Raw genomic sequence first — 17,514 nt, 5'->3', positions numbered from 1 at the left:
CATCATTGTTTGTTTGCTCTTTAGTTCTTCTAGGTCCTTGTTAAACGTTTCTTGTATTTTCTGCATTCTATTTCCAAGATTTTGGATCATCTTTATTCTCATTATTCTGAATTATCTTTCAGGTAGACTGCCTATTTCCTCTTCATTTGTTTGTTCTGTTGGGTTTTTACCTTGCTCCTTCATCTTCTGTGTGTTTTTCTGTCCTCTCATTTTGCTTAATTTACTGTGTTTGGGGTCTCCTTTTTTCAGGCTGCAGGTTCGTAGTTCCCGTTGTTTTTGGTGTCTGCCCCCAGTGGCTAAGGTTGGTTCAGTGGGTTGTGTAGGCTTCCTTGTGGAGGGGACTGGTGCCTGTGTTCTGGCGGATGAGCCTGGATCTTGTCTTTCTGGTGAGCAGGACTGAGTCTGGTAATGTTTTGGGGTGTGTGACCGTTCTACGATTTAGGTGTGTGACCTTTTTACGATTTAGGCAGACTCTCTGCTAATGGGTGGGGTTGTGTTCATGTCTTGCTAGTTGTTTGGCCTAGGGTGTCTAGCACTGTAGCTTGATGGTTGTTGAGTGGAGCTGGGTCTTAGCACTGAGCTGGAGATCTCTGGGAGAGCTTTCGCTGTTTGATATTACATGGAGCTGGGAGGTCTCTGGTGGACCAGTGTGCTGAACTCGGCTCTCCCACCTCGGGCACATGCCTGATACCCGGCTGGAGCACCAAGACCCTGTCAGCCACACAGCTCAGAAGAAAATGGAGAAAAAAAGAAAGAAAAATAATTAAAATTAAAAAAAATTATTAAAAGTAAAAAAATTAGAAAGTAATAAAAATAAAGAAAGTAGAAAGCAACCAAACCAAAAAACAAATCCACCAATGATAACAAGCACTAAAAACTATACTAAAAACAAACAGAAAAAAACGGACAGACAGAACCCAAGGACAAATGGTAAAAGCAAGCTATACAGACTAACTCACACAAAGAAGCATACACATACACACTCACAAAAATGGAAAAAGAAAAAAAAATATATTTTTTTTAAAAAAGGAAGAGAGCAACCCAATCAACAAACAAATCTACCAATGATAATAAACTCTAAATACTAAACTAAGATAAACATAAATCCAGAAACAAATTATTTGCAGAAAGCACACTCGAAGTCTGCAGTTGCTCCCAAAGTCCACTGCCTCAATTCTGGGATGATTCATTGTCTATTCAGGTATTCCATACATGCAGGGTACATCCAGTTGATTGTGGAGATTAATCTGCTGCTCCTGAGGCTGCTGGGAGGAATTTCCCTTTCTCTTCTTTGTTTGCACAGCTCCTGGGGCTCAACTTTGGATTTGGCCCTGCCTCTTTGTGTAGGTCACCTGAGGGTGTCTGTTCCCTGCCCAGACAGGACAGGGTTAAAGGAGCAGCTGATTAGGGGGCTCTGGCTCACTCAGGCTGGGGGGAGGGAGGGGTATGGAATCTAGGGCAAGCCTGTGGTGGCAGAGGCCGGCATGACATTGCAATTGCCTGAAGTGTGCCGTGTGTTCTCCTGGGGAAGTTGTCCCTGGATCATGGGACCCTGGCAGTGGTGGGCTGCACAGGCTCCTGTGAGGGGAGGTGTGGTTAGTGACCTGTGCTTGCACACAGGGTTCTTGGTGGCTGCAGCAGCAGCCTTAGTGTTTCATGCCCGTCTCTGGTTTCCACACTGATAGCCACGTCTCCCGCCCATCTCTGGAGCTCGTTTAGGTGGTGCTCTGAATCCCCTCACCTCACACACCCCGAAACTGTGGTCTCTTGCTTCTTAGGCAGTTCCAGACTTTTTCCCAGACTCCCTCCCAGCTAGCTGTGGCACACTAGCCCCCTTCAGGGTGTGTTCACACAGCCAACCCCAGTTCTCTTCCTGGGGTCTGACCTCCAAAGCTGGAGCCTCAGCTCCCAGCCCCCACCCACCCCGGTGGGCGAGCAGACAAGCCTCTCATGCTGGTGAGTGCTCGTTGGCACCAATTCTCTGTGTGGGAATCTCTGTGCTTTGCCTTCTGCACCCCTGTTGCTGTGCCCCTCCATGGCTCCAAAGCTTCCCCCCTGCCCACCCCCTGTCTCCGTCAGTGAAGGGGCTTCGTAGTGTGTGTAAACGTTTCCTCCTTCACAGCTCCTTCCCCAGGGTGCAGGTCCTGTCCCTGTTCTTTTGTCTCTGTTTTTTCTTTTTTCTTTTGCCCTACCCATGTACCTGGGGAGTTTCTTGCCTTTTGGGAAGTCTGAGGTCTTTCGCCAGCATTCAGTAGGTGTTCTGTAGGAGTTGTTCCACATGTAGATGTATTTCTGATGTATCTGTGGGGAGGAAGAGGATCTCCATGTCTTACTCCTCCTCCATCTTGAAGGTCTCTCTCTAGGTATTTTTTGATTTTCTCTTTGATTTCTTTGGTGATTGGTTGTTTAGTAACATAGTAACATATTTTTTAGCCTCCACGAGTTTGTAATTTTTACAGTTTTTTTCTTGTACTTGATTTCTAATCTCCTAGCATTGTGGTCGGAAATGATGCTTGATATGATTTCAGTTTTCTTAAATTTCCTGAGGTTTGCTTTGTGGCCCAGCATATGATCTATCCTGGAGAATGTTCCACGTGCACTTGAAAGAATGTGTATTTTGCTGCTTCCAGATGGAATGCTCTATAAATATCAGTTAAGTCCATCTGGTCTAATGTGTCATTTAAGGCCTGTGTTTCCTTATTGATCTTCTGTCTGGATGATCTGTCCATTGATGTAAGTGGGGTGCTAAAATCCCCCACTATTTTAGTGTTACTGTCAATATCTCCTTTTATGGTTAGTAGCATTTGTCTTATGTATTGAAGTGCTCCTGTGTAGGGTGCATATATATTTATAATTGTTATATTTTCTTCTTGGGTTGATCCATTATGAGGTAGTGTCCGTCTTTGTCTCTTGTAACAGTCTTTATTTTGAAGTCTGTTTCGTCTGATATGAGTATTGCTACTCCAGCTTTCATTTGATTTCCATTTGCATGGTGTACCTTTTTCCATCCCTTCACTTTTAGTCTGTATATGTTCCTAGATCTGAAGTGGGTCTCTTGTAGATAGTATATATACAAGTCTTGTTTTTGTATCCATTCAGCCAGTCTCTGTCTTTTGGTTGGAGCATTTAATCCATTTACATTTAAGATACGTATTGATATGTATGTTCTTACTGCCATTTTGTTAATTATTAGGATTTGTTTTTGTAGGTCATTTTTCTTCCCTTCCTCTTTTGTTCTCTTGTGATTTGATGACTATCTTTAGAGTTGTGTTTGGATTGCTTTTTCTTTTTTACATATGTATTTATAGTGGATTTTTGGTTTGTGGTTACCATTAGGTTTTGATATAGAAGTCTCTACCTATATACACGATTGTTTTAAGTTGCTGGTCTCTCAATTTCAGATGCATTTCCAATATCCTGCATTTGTACTCTCCAACAATTTCTAGTTTTGATATCATATTTATTTGTGGATGATTTCCTACCTTTACGTTTGCCTTTACTGGTGAGCTTTCTCATTTGTAATTTTCTTGTTTCTAGTTGTGTCCTTTTCTTTTCCGCCTAGAGAAATTCCTTTAGCATTTGTTTCAAAGCTGGTTTGGTGGTGCTGAATTCTCTTAGCTTTTGCTTGTCTGTAAAGCTTTTGATTTCTCCATCAAATGCGAACGAGAGCCTTGCTGGGTAAAGTATTCTTGGTTGTAGGTTTTTCCCTTTCATCACTTTAAATATATCATGACACTCCCATCTGGCTTGCAGAGTTTCTGCTGAGAAATCAGCTGATAACTGTATGGGGATTCTGTTGTATATTATTTGTTGCTTTTCCCTTGTGCTTTTTAATATTTTTCGTCTTAATTTTTGTCAGTTTGATTAATATGTGTCTTGGTGTCTTTCTCCTTGGGTTTATCCTGCATGGGACTCTCTGTGCTTCCTGGACTTCAGTGTTTCCTTTCCCATGTCAGGGAAGTTTTCAGCTATTATCTCTTCAAATGTTTTCTCAGGCCCTTTCTCTCGCTTCTCCTTCTGGGACCCCTATAATGCAAATGTTGGTGCATTTAATGTTCTCCCAGAGATGTCTTAGACTGTCCTCATTTCTTTTCATTCATTTTTCTTTATTCTGTTCTGCAGCAGTGATTTCCACCAGTCTGTCTTCCAGCTCACTTATTCATTCTTCTGCCTCACTTATTCTGATGTTGATTCCTTCTAGTGTGTTTTTCATTTCAGTTATTGTATTGTTCATCTCTGTTTGTTCTTTAGTTCTTTTGGGTCTTTGTTTAACATTTCTTGAATCTCCTTGATCTAGGTTTCCATTCTTTTTACAAGATCTTGGATCATCTTTACTCTCATTACTCTAAATTCTTTTTCAGGCAGATTGCCTATCTCCACTTCACTTAGTTGTTCTTCTGGGATTTTATCTTGTTTCTTTATCTGGAATATATTTCTTTGCTGTCCCATTTTATCTAGCTTTCTGTGTTTGTGGTCTCTGTTTCTCAGGCTGCAGGTTTGTAGTCTGGTGTCTGCCCCTTCATGGGTGAAGTTGGTCCAGGGGCTTGTGAAGGCTTCCTGGTGGGAGGGACTGGTGCCTGCCTACTGATGGGTGGAGCTGGGTCCTGTCCCTCTGGTGGGCAGGGCCATGTCAAGGGGTATGTTTAGAAGTAGCTGTGTGCTCAGGATGACTTTAGGCAGCCTGTCTGCTCATGGATTGGGCTATATCCCACCCTGTTGGTTGTTTGGCCTGAGGCATTCCAGCACTGGAGCCTGCAGGCTGTTGGGTGGGGACAGGTCTTGGTGCAAATTGGTGAACTCCAGGAGAGCTCACACTGATGAACATTCATTGGGGCCTCTGCCACCAGTGTCCTTGCCCACACAGTGAACTATAGCCAACCCTTTCTCCCCCAGAGACCCTCCAAGACCCACAGATACGTCTGTCCCAGGCTCCTATGGAGTCACTGCTTTGCCCTGGTCCCAGTGCACATGAAATCTCGTGTGCCCCCTTCAAGAGTGGAGTCTCTGTTTCCCCCAATCCTGTGGAGCTCCTGCACTCAAACCCTGCTGCCCTTCAAAGCCACATGTTCTGGAGGCTCCTTCTCCCAATACCAGACCCCCAGGCTGGGGAGCCTGATTTGGGGCTCAGAACTCCTACTCCTGTGAGAGAACCTCTGTGGTATAATTATTTTCCAGCCTGTGGGTCACCTACCTGGCAGGTATGGGATTTGATTATATTGTGAAAGCCCCTCTCCTACCGTCTCTTTGTGGCTTCTTCTTTGTCTTTGGATGTAGAATATCTTTTTTGGTAGGTTACCATCTTTTTTGTCGATGGTTGTTCAGGAGTTGTGATTTTGGTGTTTTCATGAGAGGAGGTGAGCTCAAGTCCTTCTACTCCACCATCTTGTCTCCTTCCTTCACCTGAGCAAGTGGCCAGAGGTGCAAGTTAAGGCATCATAGTGGATGGACACCACTGTTGACACATGGGCAGAGCTTTGTGGCCAGTGGGAAGCGGTTTATGGTAAAAGATGCTTAGGCAAGGCTGTGGGAAGGGGTGGGAGTTCCCTTGCCCTCTCTGAGCCTCCATGTGTTCACCAACCTGGAAGGTCCTATCTTCATTTTCTTTTGTTGGATGAGATAAAGACTTTCCTTGAGAGTATGTCCACATCTCTGACAAAAAGGCATCTTCAGTCTATTAGTAAAATCCGGTCTAAATTCATTAGTTAAAATAAGGATAAGTACTTAGTATTCAGGACCCATCTCTGACTAAAGATTAATTTCATAATAAATCTAAAAATATTTAAAATAACAAGTGGCTACTTCAGATAATTCTTCAAAGGGCATATGGAAAGAGAGAAATACATAATCCTCAGAAAACAGTGCCTTCCAGATTGATTTACAGTTGATTCCTAAGGAGTAGTGAGCCCTTCAGAGCTGGACAAAAATGCCATGAGTGGGATCAAAATTAGTTCAGGACACTGATAGGTCAACAACATGAGAACAGAATTTTTTTTTAAGCATTTTTCCCTTTTTTAAGGCAGTGTCTTAGTTTTCTGCCTTTGCTTACCTACGGATAATGGACACAAGTCTATATAGAATGGAGCCCGAGCTCTTGGAGCAGTGAGTATTTCTGAAGGAGTCAAGGTTTGTGCACTCAGCATGTGTTCACCAACCACCTAGGATTACCACTTATTTTAGGGGTAAGTTCCATACCCATCCCCCGAGTTCTGCAGCTTTCCCCCCCATATTTCTCTACATTTGCAAAGTGGTGTTGGCTTAACAGAGTGTGTTCTGTGGAACTCAGATACTCGAGAAAGAAAAACTTCTCTTGCTGAATAGTTTGGGAAGTGCTGAATACTCTCTCCACTCCTTGCAGATTTACAACATACATTAATCAAAAGAGAACTTGGTGGAAATTGCAGTAGGCAGCGGAGTTTCTCTGTCTGGGTCTGCTACCAAATAGCTGTGGGGTTAGGACAAGTCTGTACAGCTTCAGAGGGCTTGGCTGGCTTATCTCTAACACATGAGCACTTTCTCAGCCACCTTAACAACTGCCTCCTGACACGGCCTCAGACTGTGGGAATCTGGAGCAGACATTTCTGGCTGCCCTCCCAGATCCATTTCTTCCTTTCTCCTCTTTAATTCCTATTTTGCTCAGCTATCTACCCTCTGCCGTGCACCACACATGCCTCAGGGGACAGAGATCTCCCTTCAGCTGTACTAAGCCAAGGGTAACCACATCTTCCTTGGCTTCCTTTGTGATTTGCTGGGAGCCTGAGTGAAGACTTTCACTTCCTGGCATGTGTCCAGTAGTATCCCTCTGTCTTTTCCCCGGATGCTGGCTGGGACATATGGGATAGCTGTGCCTTCTCCTTACCAGAGGACATGGGGGAGATGGAGCCAAAAGAACAGCAGAGAATGGAGCTAGAGCCACCGAGTTAAGTCCACCCTGAATCCCACTCTCCCTCTGGACTTCTAGTTGTGTGAGCCAACATATTTATTTACGCCAATTTGATTGGGCCTCTCTGTTATTTGTAGTTGAAGTCATCCGGATGGATACATCACTCTCTAAAAGGTACTCTCCTTGGGGACCCTCAACAACCTAGACAGAGCCTGTCTCCAGGACCTGCTTGCCCCGTTGTTTATCCTCCTTTAAAGAATATTTGAGTTGGATCTGGTTTTTGGTCTCTGCTTAGCCTCTGTGGACAGGCTCCATTGCCCTTGGCTTCATGTTGCTCCTGCTGCAGCCATGACTTGCAGGGAGTCCAGTCAGTGGTCAGAACCCTGGACATCCTGCTTGGCTGGAAGAGGTACAGGTTTCCTGGAGGTCCCACTTGTCCAGGCCTCCCAGGACCATCCCCAACAGGGCAGCTCTGCCAAGCCACGGTGTCCTCCAGTTGCTCCTAGCCCCTTCACTGGGACCAATTTTCATAGACCAAAAAAGTACAGATATGGGGGTTTAGGAGTTGCATGGTAGATGCTCTCACTAAAGCCTCTACAGCCTTATATTGAGGCCCTGCATTATTGTTTGTAAAGATGATGCCCTACGACTACCAGTATCAGAATCACCAGATTCATGACCAGATAGATGCGTGTTCAAAATGCAGATTCCCGGACTCCTTGAATAGTATTCTTGGGATTGAGCTGTGAAAGCCCTATTTTGCACAGCCTACACTCTGAGTTAGCTCACATTCTGGATTACCCCCTAGATAGCTCAGCTCCTAGCCTCAGCATCTGATAAAAGAGGCCAAGGCGATGAGGGAGGGGGATGGGGGAGGAGACAGAACTATGAAGGCCAAAGGAGAAGTGGGAGGTGTGATAGGAAGATGCTAGACTGTTTCGGGTGCACAGCCGTGGAGCTATGCCTGAAGGCAGACTCAAATTACGACAGCCATTTTCTCTGCAGTTTCTACAACTTTCACCTTTGTGCATCCACTATTCACCTTTGTCCTCTGGCATGCTTTGTCCCCCGACATATCCAGCATCACAGTGAAACCCTCCACAAATCAAAGAGTCAGTGACAAAGAACTAGGTGAAAAATAAAATGTCCAAGATCCAAAGGTCAGAGCAAAGTTTTATAAGATGGCAATTGATGTCACAAAAATCGTGCATTAGAGTTAGTAATTTCTCACATGTGAAATATTTCCCAATTCCTAAGTCCATGCCGGTTCATACTGCTTATTTCACGCTTTGCACAGCTTTATAAGTTTTCTCCCAGTGAGAAAGGGAAACTGACCCACCTCCTTCCCTTTTCTTATGAGATATATTTTACACAGTGACTGACACAGCAGAATGCAGACTAGTATGGAAAACAATACCTGTAATTTCTGGCCGCTAACTTCACTCAGAGTTGGATTTCGGGAAGGTTTAGACACAGCAAAGAAAAGATGTGTTCTGTACCTTTTTTTTTTTTTTCAGAAAGTGATTGATGGATGGGAATTCAGTTTATTCTAGAATGTAGATCTATTCAAAATGGACCTTTGACAGGTCATTCCCTCACACGCTCCTCATATTCATAGCTAATCCCCTTGTCTCTTTTATAAGAACAGATCTACATACCCTCATGCCCTCACTACTCCAGTTTTCATTGGACATTTTTTTTTTTTTTTTTTTTTTTTGCGGTACGCGGGCCTCTCACTGTCGTGGCCCCTCCCGTTGCGGAGCACAGGCTCCGGACGCGCAGGCTCAGCGGCCGTGGCTCACGGGCCCAGCCGCTCCGCGGCATGTGGGATCTTCCCGGACTGGGGCACGAACCCGTGTCCCCTGCATCGGCAGGTGGACTCTCAACCACTGCGCCACCAGGGAAGCCCCATTGGACATTTTGACAAAGTACTTTTCATCTTCTTGCTCATTAGGAGCAAATGAAATTAATGTGAGGTCTGGAACACTTGGCCATTCGAAGTCACTATGCAATGGACTAAAAAAAATCCATGCAATGGACTCTGATTAGATTTTTGGATTCTAGTTTTAAAACAGTTACATTGGAGACATCACACAGAGTCCATTGATAATGCAGAGGGCTTTCAAGGTCAGGTGTTAAAAGTTTGGGCCTTCTGGTCAGTAACGTCACCCCCATCTCTCATTCTCTAGTTTAGTGGCTCCCAAAATGGCTATGTATCAGAATCACTTGAGGAATTTATAAAAATACAGATTTTCTGACTCAGCCCCAACAAAAAGAATCTGACTTTCTGGATTTGGGGCCTGGGAGTCTGATTTTCTTTTTTTTTTTTTTTTTTTTTTTAATATAAGTTCCCTGAGTGATTTTCATGCAGCCACCAAAGGACCCATTTACAGAAGACATTTAGGAAGCACTTCTCTGGTCCAGTGGTTCTTGAACTTGCGTGTGCATCAGAAGCACCTGGAAACCTTATTAAAACACAGATTGAACCCTCAGAATTTCTGATTCAATGGGCCTGGAATGGAGGCTGAGCATTTGCATTTCTGACAAGTTCCCAGGTGATGCTGACACTGCTGGTCCGGAGACCACAATGAGAACCACAGCTCCAACCCAGGTTACTTGTGAGCATATTTATTATTCATTAGCACTTCTATTATGTGGCCAAAGACTGGGCTTCAGAAAAAGGAATAAACCTCTCAGGTCAAGGGTAACACACCTGGCTGAGCATCATAATCATCTGGGAGCTTTTTCTTTAACATTTAATTATTGGGGTTAGGCTTGAGCTCCATCCCAGATCTACTGAGTCAGTGTCTCCAGGATGCCCTGGGAAATTTGTATTGTTTTGAAGTTACCCAGAAGATTCTGATTACAGGGACTTGAAAACATTGCCTTAGATGAGCCACACTTATGAGTTCATGAATAACTTCTACTAAAAAATTGTTGTTTATCTGAAATTCCAATTTAATGGGGCATCCCATGCTCTTAAATATTGGTAAATCTGGCACCCCTACTCACTCAGCTGCCTTTGCAGGAGTTTGTTTCCTCTGTGTGTTCTCTCTTTTGCTCAGCATAGCCCTATCTTAAACGCTCAGTGGAGCGGTGGGAAGGAGTAAGGAGGGCAATCCATGAAAACAGAATGTGTGGGGTGAAGAAGAGAAAATTAAGATGTTTCCTCAGGAAAGAAAAAAAAAAGGAAAGATCATTAATCTAGAAAGCAGAAACAAAATCAGAAAAAAATGCTGGCTGCTAATGGTTTTTTAACGAGACAATTTGTCAACTACACAGACGAATAAAACTACACCCACCAGAGATGCTATTAAAATGTTCCAACTGAAGCCATATATAATTCATTTCAAAGAAGCATAAGCGATAAAAACTCAAATACTTCAAGGTGCTGAGTGAAAGGCAGGATAAATCTACATCAGGCCTCAAAACGGATGCTTCCAGGTGAGTCTGGGGTTCAGCCAGAGACAGGGAGGTAACGATGTCTGCTTCCTCCCCGTTGTACTGGAAGCTAAAGAGCCTTAAGAGGAGACTCTCCCAGCGCGTCAAGGATGAGAAGAAACAGAGTTCGGCACCTTACAACAGCACGTAACTACTGAGAGTCTGAATCAAAGGAGTGGAACAAACAATCAAAACAAGAAAAATTCATGGATGCATCTAAGGAAAGTGATCTGGCAAAAACCACTGCAGAGGCTGAGGAACCCCCGTGAGCACCACGGTCCCTGTAAAGCAAGCAGCTTTCTCCCAATGCACTTCTGCCATTTCAGAGGTTAGGGGTCGGCACACTTTTCCTGTAGAAGGCAAAATAGTAAATCTTTTAGATTTCCTAGGCCAGATGCTCTTGGCTGCATCCACTCATCCTCGGTGTTGTAGCAGGAAAGAAGCTTGTAGATGATACGTCAACGAATAGGCACGGCTGTGTTCCAATAAAACTGTGTTCACAAAAATAGGTAGTTGCTATAGAGTGAGCATCTGTCTCCCCCAAATTCACGTGTTGGAGCCTAAATCCCAGATGTGACGGTATTTGGGTGTGGGGCCTCTGGGAGATGGCTAGGTCATGCAAGGGGAGCCTCATGAACGCGATTAGTACCCTTATGTTCACTCTCTGCACTCTGCCCTGAGAGGATATGCGAGAACCACAGTCTGCAAACCTGGAAGAGGGCTCTCACCAGATAGTAGATCTGCTGGCACCTTGATCTTGCATTTCCCAGCCTCCAGAACTGTGAGGCTTACATGTTTTAGTTTAAGCCACCTGGTCAACAGCCTGTTGGTTACAGCAGTCTGAGAGCAGTGAGATGTATTTGTCCCAGGGCCCATAGTTTGCCAACCCCCATCATAGAGGAGCCTGCTTGGCAAGGACAGCATCATTAGTGGATTCTATGGAGCACTCAGTATTCTAATGGTAGATGCTCAATTAAAAAAAAAAAAACTTCATTAACTCCTCATTATACATACAAGGGCAGAGTGTTTAAAGGTCGCCCCAAAGTGTAAAGGCAGGAAATTAGGATTCTAGAAACAGAAGTTGTTCATTTGAAATTCTGGGACTGTGTTATAAGAAGGAAAGAGAAGACAAGGAGACCAAACATTTTAGCATGTGTTTAGAAAGGTTCTCTTAGTGGCCCTGATATTCAGAGACAAGTTGACTGGGAGAGGGACACTGGTGCCAGTTTCTCTGTCTTTAAGCTGCTACTTTTGAGGGTCCATCACATGATAAGGTATCATCTTCCTTGATCAGGGAGGTTTCCTCACCTTCTCAATTCACTAATTTTGCATTTACCATCCTAAGAAGGGTCCTTCACCCAAAAGAAAAAACTAATAAGTAAGTCACAATGGCATAGAATTTTATACTTTAAGCTAGAATATATCACCTGTGGTGCATGAACACATAACTTCAGCTGGCCTCCTTTATGACACTGGTTCATGTTTCATCGGAGGTCTCCACATCAGCCAAGAAACACATAAGCATGCATTTTACATTGTATAATTTAAAAGTTTTATTTCCCCCCCACAATAGCAAATGGGTTTCATATTCGTTCCACTGGAAGTTTTCTTCTTGTAGTTGCCCTTCTCATTGACTACACCGTTGGTGGGGAAATTGCTTTCTTATTGGGGAAGGGTTATATTTCATAGAGATGCTCTGAGCTAATCACGGAAAAGAGAGGGTCTGATCCAGCAGCCCCTGAAGGAGTTGATCAGGTCAAGGAGTCCTTTCTGCTCCAGGCCTGGTCAGGTGGGGACAATACAGGCTACTGAACCTGCCCGTAGTAGGTGCTGGCAAGACTCTCCTTGCAGAAGTGACAAAATGCAGCCCCTTTGATGAAGAAATATAAAATCCACATAATCCCACAGTCCCTGCCAAGTCCCCTTCCTCAGTGGCCTCGTGCAGGAGCATTTTTAGCTAAGCAACAACTGGCTTCTGCTTTGGGGTCCAATGAGCATTCTCTTGCACCAAGTGCAAGATCGGTCTTCACTCCAAAGTTCACTGTTTACACAGTTGTTGGCTTGTGCTTTAGAGGGCTGGTCTCTGCCTCTCCCAGGAATGGTGGTATCACATCAACAACAGCACGAAGGCCCAGGCCAGCACTGGTAGGTGGAGCGCAGGGGCACGGCTGCCAGATGTCCTCTGAGCATGCATCACAGCAAAGACCGCATTAGTGTGGTTGGTGGGTAACTCTACATTGCAGATCATCCCTTCACAGCAAGACCTACACTCCTGTCACCAAAGGAAGAGGAGAAGGAAAGAGCACGTGAATAAAGGGAAGAAGAGGGAAGGGTCAAATGAAGAAAAACAAAAGCCTTCTTCAGCTCTGAGGACAGAATTTTTTTTTATCTTTTATGAGTATATAAATTTTTATTTCAATTTAAAAATTTTCTAAAATATAATGGCGTACAAGAGAAAAATGCTATCTTATTTTTTTTAAATGTTTGAGACTTAATAAAAATTATGAATTTGAAAATACACCCTTTTCCTATCCAATTGACAAAGATTTCCAAAATGTACATGAGCCTGGGTCGATGACATGGTAGTAATTTTGATATTCTCAAACACTGCTACTGAGAATATAATTGCTTCAGTTTTTCTGGGGAGTAATTTGGCAATCTTTATCAAGAGCTTCAAGATTATTTATATAAATCAATCCAGTAATATGCACCAAAATCACAAAGATTATGTGGGGCTTTTTTTAGAACAGAGAAATATTAAAAGCTGCCTAGTATTTTTAATAAGGAATTAAACAAATTATAGTACAAACACATATTTTAATATTATGTAGCCATTAAGAATATTTCTGAAGAATAGTTAATAGGTAAGTTTTCTTTAAAAATATTTTTATTTTATATTGGAGTACAGTTGATGTGTTAGTTTCAGGTGTCTAGCACCTGAACAGTTATACAAACACATGTATCTATTCTTTTTCAAATTCTTTTCCCATATAAGTTATTGCAGAATATTGAGCAGAGTTCCCTGTGCTATATAGTAGGTCCTTGCTGGTTATCTATTTAAAATATAGTAGTGTGTAAATATCAACCCCAAACTCCCAATTTATCCCTCTCCCCCACCTTTCCCCTTTGGTAACCATAAGTTAGTTTTCAAAGTCTGTGAGTCTGTTTCTGTTTTGTAAATAAGTTCATTTGTATCATCTTTTTTTAAAATTCAGCATATAAGTGATATCATATATTTATCATACTAAGTCAGAAAGAGAAAGACAATCTCCAGGTCATCCATGTTGCTGCAAATGGCATTATTTCATTCTTTTTAATGGCTGAGTAATATTCAATTGTATATATGTACCACATCTTCTTTATCCATTCATCTCTCAATGGACATTTAGGTTACTTCCATGTCTTGGCTATTGTAAACAGTGCTTCAATGAACACTGGGGTGCATGTATCCTTTCAAACCATGGTTATATGCCCAGGAGTGGGATTGCTGGGTCATATGGTAGTTCTATTTTTAGTTTTTTAAGGAACCTCCATACTGTTCTCCATAGTGGCTGTACCAATTTACATTCCCACCAACAGTGTAGGATGTTCCTCTTTTCTCCACACCCTCTCCAGCATTTATTGTTAGTAGACTTTTTGTTTAACATCTTTATTAGAGTATAATTGCTTTACAATGGTGTGTCAGTTTCTACTTTACAACGTTTGTAGACTTTTTGATGATGGCCATTCTAACTGGTGTGAGGTGATATCTCATTATAGTTTTGATTTGCATTTCTCTAATAATTAGTGGTGTTGAGCCTTTTCATGTGCCTCTAGGTCATCTGTATGTCTTCTTTGGAGAAATGTCTATTTAGGCCTTCTGCCCATTTTTTAATTGGGTTGTTTGTTTTTTTGATATTGAGCTGCATGTATATTTTGAAGATTAATCCCTTGTTGGTTGCTTCATTTGCAAATATTTTCTCCCATTCTGTGGGTTGTCTTTTCGTCTTGTTTATGGTTTCCTTTGCTGTACAAAAGCTCTTGAGTTTAATTAGGTCCTTTGTTTGTTTGTTTGTTTTATTTCCATTATTCTAGGAGACGGATCAAAAAAGATATTGCTGCGATTTATGCCAGAGTGTTCTGCCTATGTTCCCTCTAAGAGTTTTATTAGAGTATCAGGCCTTACATTTAGGTCTTTAATCCATTTTGAGTTTATTTTTGTGTATGGTGTTAGGGAGTGTCTAATTTCATTCTTTTACATGTAGCTGTCCAGTTTTCCCAGCACCATTTATTGAAGAGGCTGTCTTTTCTCCATTGTATATCCTTGCCTTGTTTGTCATAGATTAATTGACCATAGGTGTGTGGGTTTATCTCTGGGCTTTCTATCCTGTTCCATGGATCTATATTTCTGTTTTTGTGCCAGTACCATACTGTTTTGGTTACTGTAGCTCTTTGTAAGTGGTACAGTCTGAAGTCGGGGAGCCTGATTCCTCCAACTCGGTTTTTCTTTCTCAGGATTGCTTTGGCTGTTTGGGGTCTTTTGTGTCTCCATACAAATTTTAAAACTTTTTGTTTTAGTTGTGTGAAAAATGCCACTGGTAATTTGATAGAGATTGCATTGAATCTGTAGAGTGCTTCGGGTAGTATAGACATTTTGACAACATTGATTCTTCCATTTCAAGAATATGGTATATCTCTCCATTTGTTTGTGTCATCTTTGATTTCTTTCATCAGCGTCTTATAGTTTTCTGAGTACAGGTCTTTTGCCTCCTTAGGTAGGTTTATTCCTAGGTAGTTTATTCCTAGGTATTTTGTTCTTTTTGATGCAGTGGTAATTGGGATTATTTCTTTGATTTCTCTTTCTGATCTTTCATTGTTAGCATATAGGAATGCAAGAGATTTCTGTATCCCACCACTTTACCAAATTCATTGATGAGCTCTGGTTTTCTGGTAGCATCTTTAGGGTTTTCTATTTATAGTATCATGTCATCTGCAAACAGTAACAGTTTTACTTCTTTTTCAATTTGGATTCCTTTTATTTCTTTTTCTTCTCTGGTTGCCATGGCTGGGACATCCAAAACTATGTTGAGTAGAAGTGGCAAGAGTGGACATCCTTGTCTTGTTCCTGATCTTAGAGGAAATGCTTTCAGCTTTTCACTGTTGAGTATGATGTTTGCTGTGGGTTTGTCATATACGGCCTTGATTATGTTAAGGTAGCTTCCTTCTATGCCCACTTTCTGGAGAGTTTTTATCATAAGTGGTGGTGAATTTTGTCAAAAGCTTTTTCTGCATCTATTGAGATGATCATATGATTTTTATTCTTCAATTTGTTGATGTGGTGTACCACACTGATTGATCTGCGTATATCAAAGGAGGTTGGTCCAGGGGCTTAAGCAGGCTTTTTGGTGGGAGGGACTGGTTCCTGCCCACTGGTGGGTGGAGCTGGGTCATGTCCCTCTGGTGGGCAGGGCTGTGTCAGGAGGCATATTTAGCTGGTAGCTGTGTGCTCAGGAAGACTTTAAGCAGCCTGTCTGTTGATGGGTGGGGCTGTGTTCCCACCCCATTGGTTGTTTGGCCTGAGGTGTCCCAGCACAGGAGCCTACAGGCTGTTGGGTGGGGCCAGGTCTTGGTGAGAAAATGGCGGGCTCCCAGAGGGCTCATGCCAATGAGAACTTCCCAGAACTACCACTGCCTTTGTCCCTGCAGTGAGCCACACCTCACCTTCACAGGAGACCCTCCAATACCAGCAGGTAGGACTGGCCCAGACTCTTATGAGGTCCCTGCTTTTCTCCCTGGGTCCTCCAGTCCTGTGGAATTCCTGTGACAAACCCCAGTGGCCTTCAAAGCCTGATTCTCTGGGGACTCCTCCTCCCATTGCCAGACCCCCAGGCTGGGGAGCTTGATGTGGGGCTCAGAACTTTCACTCCTGTGGGTGAACTTCCATGAAATAATTATTTTCCAGTTTGTGGGTTGCCCACTGGGCCGGTATGGGATTTGATTTTATCACAGTTGCACCCCTTCTACCATCTCCTTGTGGCTCTTTGTCTTTGGATGTAAGATATCTTTTTTGGTAGGTTTCAACGTTTTTCTTGTTGATGGTTGTTCAGCAGTTAGCTGTGATTTTGGTGTTTCATAAGGGAAGATGAGCTCATGTCCTTCTACTCCGCCATCTTTTCTCCCAATAGGTAAGTTTTCATACTGTAATTTTTCCAAGTGGAAATGTTTCTTTGAGGTAGGAATTCAGGAAAGGCCTGGCTGGGCAGTTCTGGCTTGGGGTCTCTTAAGTGGTTGCAGTGAGACAGTAACTGAAGTGCAAACATTTAGGAGGTTAAAGACGTCTCTGAGGACAGAATTGAGTTGGCTTTTAGTCTGTGAGTCATCCAGGCCCTTGGGCACCCTTCCCCCCACTTACCTCAAAGTAAAAACCATCTTGAGAGTCTTTTCATTTTAAGTGTGATTTACCTGCATCAACCCAAGCATAAGCAAGAGAAAGGCAAACTGAATAAGACTGCTTAACTGAGTCAACAACTCTTCTGAAGGTTTGTAAGCAGAAACACCGAAAGAAAAATAAAAGCTAGGAACCTTTTGGATTGGTCATTGATTTTCTTTCTCAGTACTACTTGTTAGGGGATAATTATCACTCTGTTGTCTGTACTAACACTGATTCCTATCTTTACAGTGGCATGCTCCTTTCACAGCACAAGGTGTTCTCAAGGGAAGCACTCCCTGTCATGATAGCGGATACAATGCCCTCAACCTGATAAACCTGGACATTCACAGAGGCTTTCAGGATGGCCAGGTAAGATAAAGTATCTACCTCAGTGGTTCCCAATCCTGGCTGCACATCAAAATCACCTTGGGGAACTTAGAAAAAAAAAAATTCCTGAGGCCCAGGATCTCACTCTGAAGTTGCTTCAATTGGTCTGGGATGCCCACCCCCCCACCAAAACCCCCCAGCAGATTCTGCTTTGTAGCTGGAGCTAAAGGCCAGTGGTGTCAGCAACTGAACTTATCTATGAAACAGACTCACAGACATAGAGAACCGACTTGTGGTTGCCAAGGGGGAGAGGGGTGGGGGAGGGAAGCATTGGGAGTTTGGGGTTAGCAGATGCAAACTTATATAGAGGATGGATAACCAACAGGGTCCTACTGCATAGCACAGGGAACTATATTCAATATCAACCATACTAAACTAAATTTTTTTTAAAAAGCCA

The 17,514-nt window shown here is 42.9% G+C and overlaps 1 protein-coding gene and 1 long non-coding RNA gene across 3 annotated transcripts in view; one reads left to right on the top strand and one right to left on the bottom strand.

Moving 5' to 3' along the window:
* Window positions 1-17,514, top strand: part of LOC129392511 (uncharacterized) — a 142,713-nt gene that overhangs the window by 89,946 nt on the left and 35,253 nt on the right. Inside the window, exon 2 of the long non-coding RNA XR_008618506.1 lies at window positions 16,980-17,099. This is a non-coding gene — a long non-coding RNA (uncharacterized lncRNA). The remainder of the gene's footprint in view (window positions 1-16,979; window positions 17,100-17,514) is intronic.
* The window catches only part of LYPD6B (LY6/PLAUR domain containing 6B), a 34,658-nt gene continuing 29,267 nt past the window's right edge, over window positions 12,124-17,514 (bottom strand). For both annotated transcript variants that reach the window (XM_007120639.3, XM_007120640.3), the window contains exon 5: window positions 12,124-12,593. In XM_007120639.3, the coding sequence (XP_007120701.2) occupies window positions 12,429-12,593 (165 nt within the window). In that variant the 3' untranslated portion in view covers window positions 12,124-12,428. The remainder of the gene's footprint in view (window positions 12,594-17,514) is intronic.

The sequence above is a fragment of the Physeter macrocephalus genome, chromosome 2 (assembly GCF_002837175.3).
Source record: "Physeter macrocephalus isolate SW-GA chromosome 2, ASM283717v5, whole genome shotgun sequence".
NCBI lineage: Eukaryota > Metazoa > Chordata > Mammalia > Artiodactyla > Physeteridae > Physeter > Physeter macrocephalus.
The sequence above is the reverse complement of the archived record's forward strand: the minus strand, read 5'-3'. Positions and strand labels throughout refer to the sequence as shown.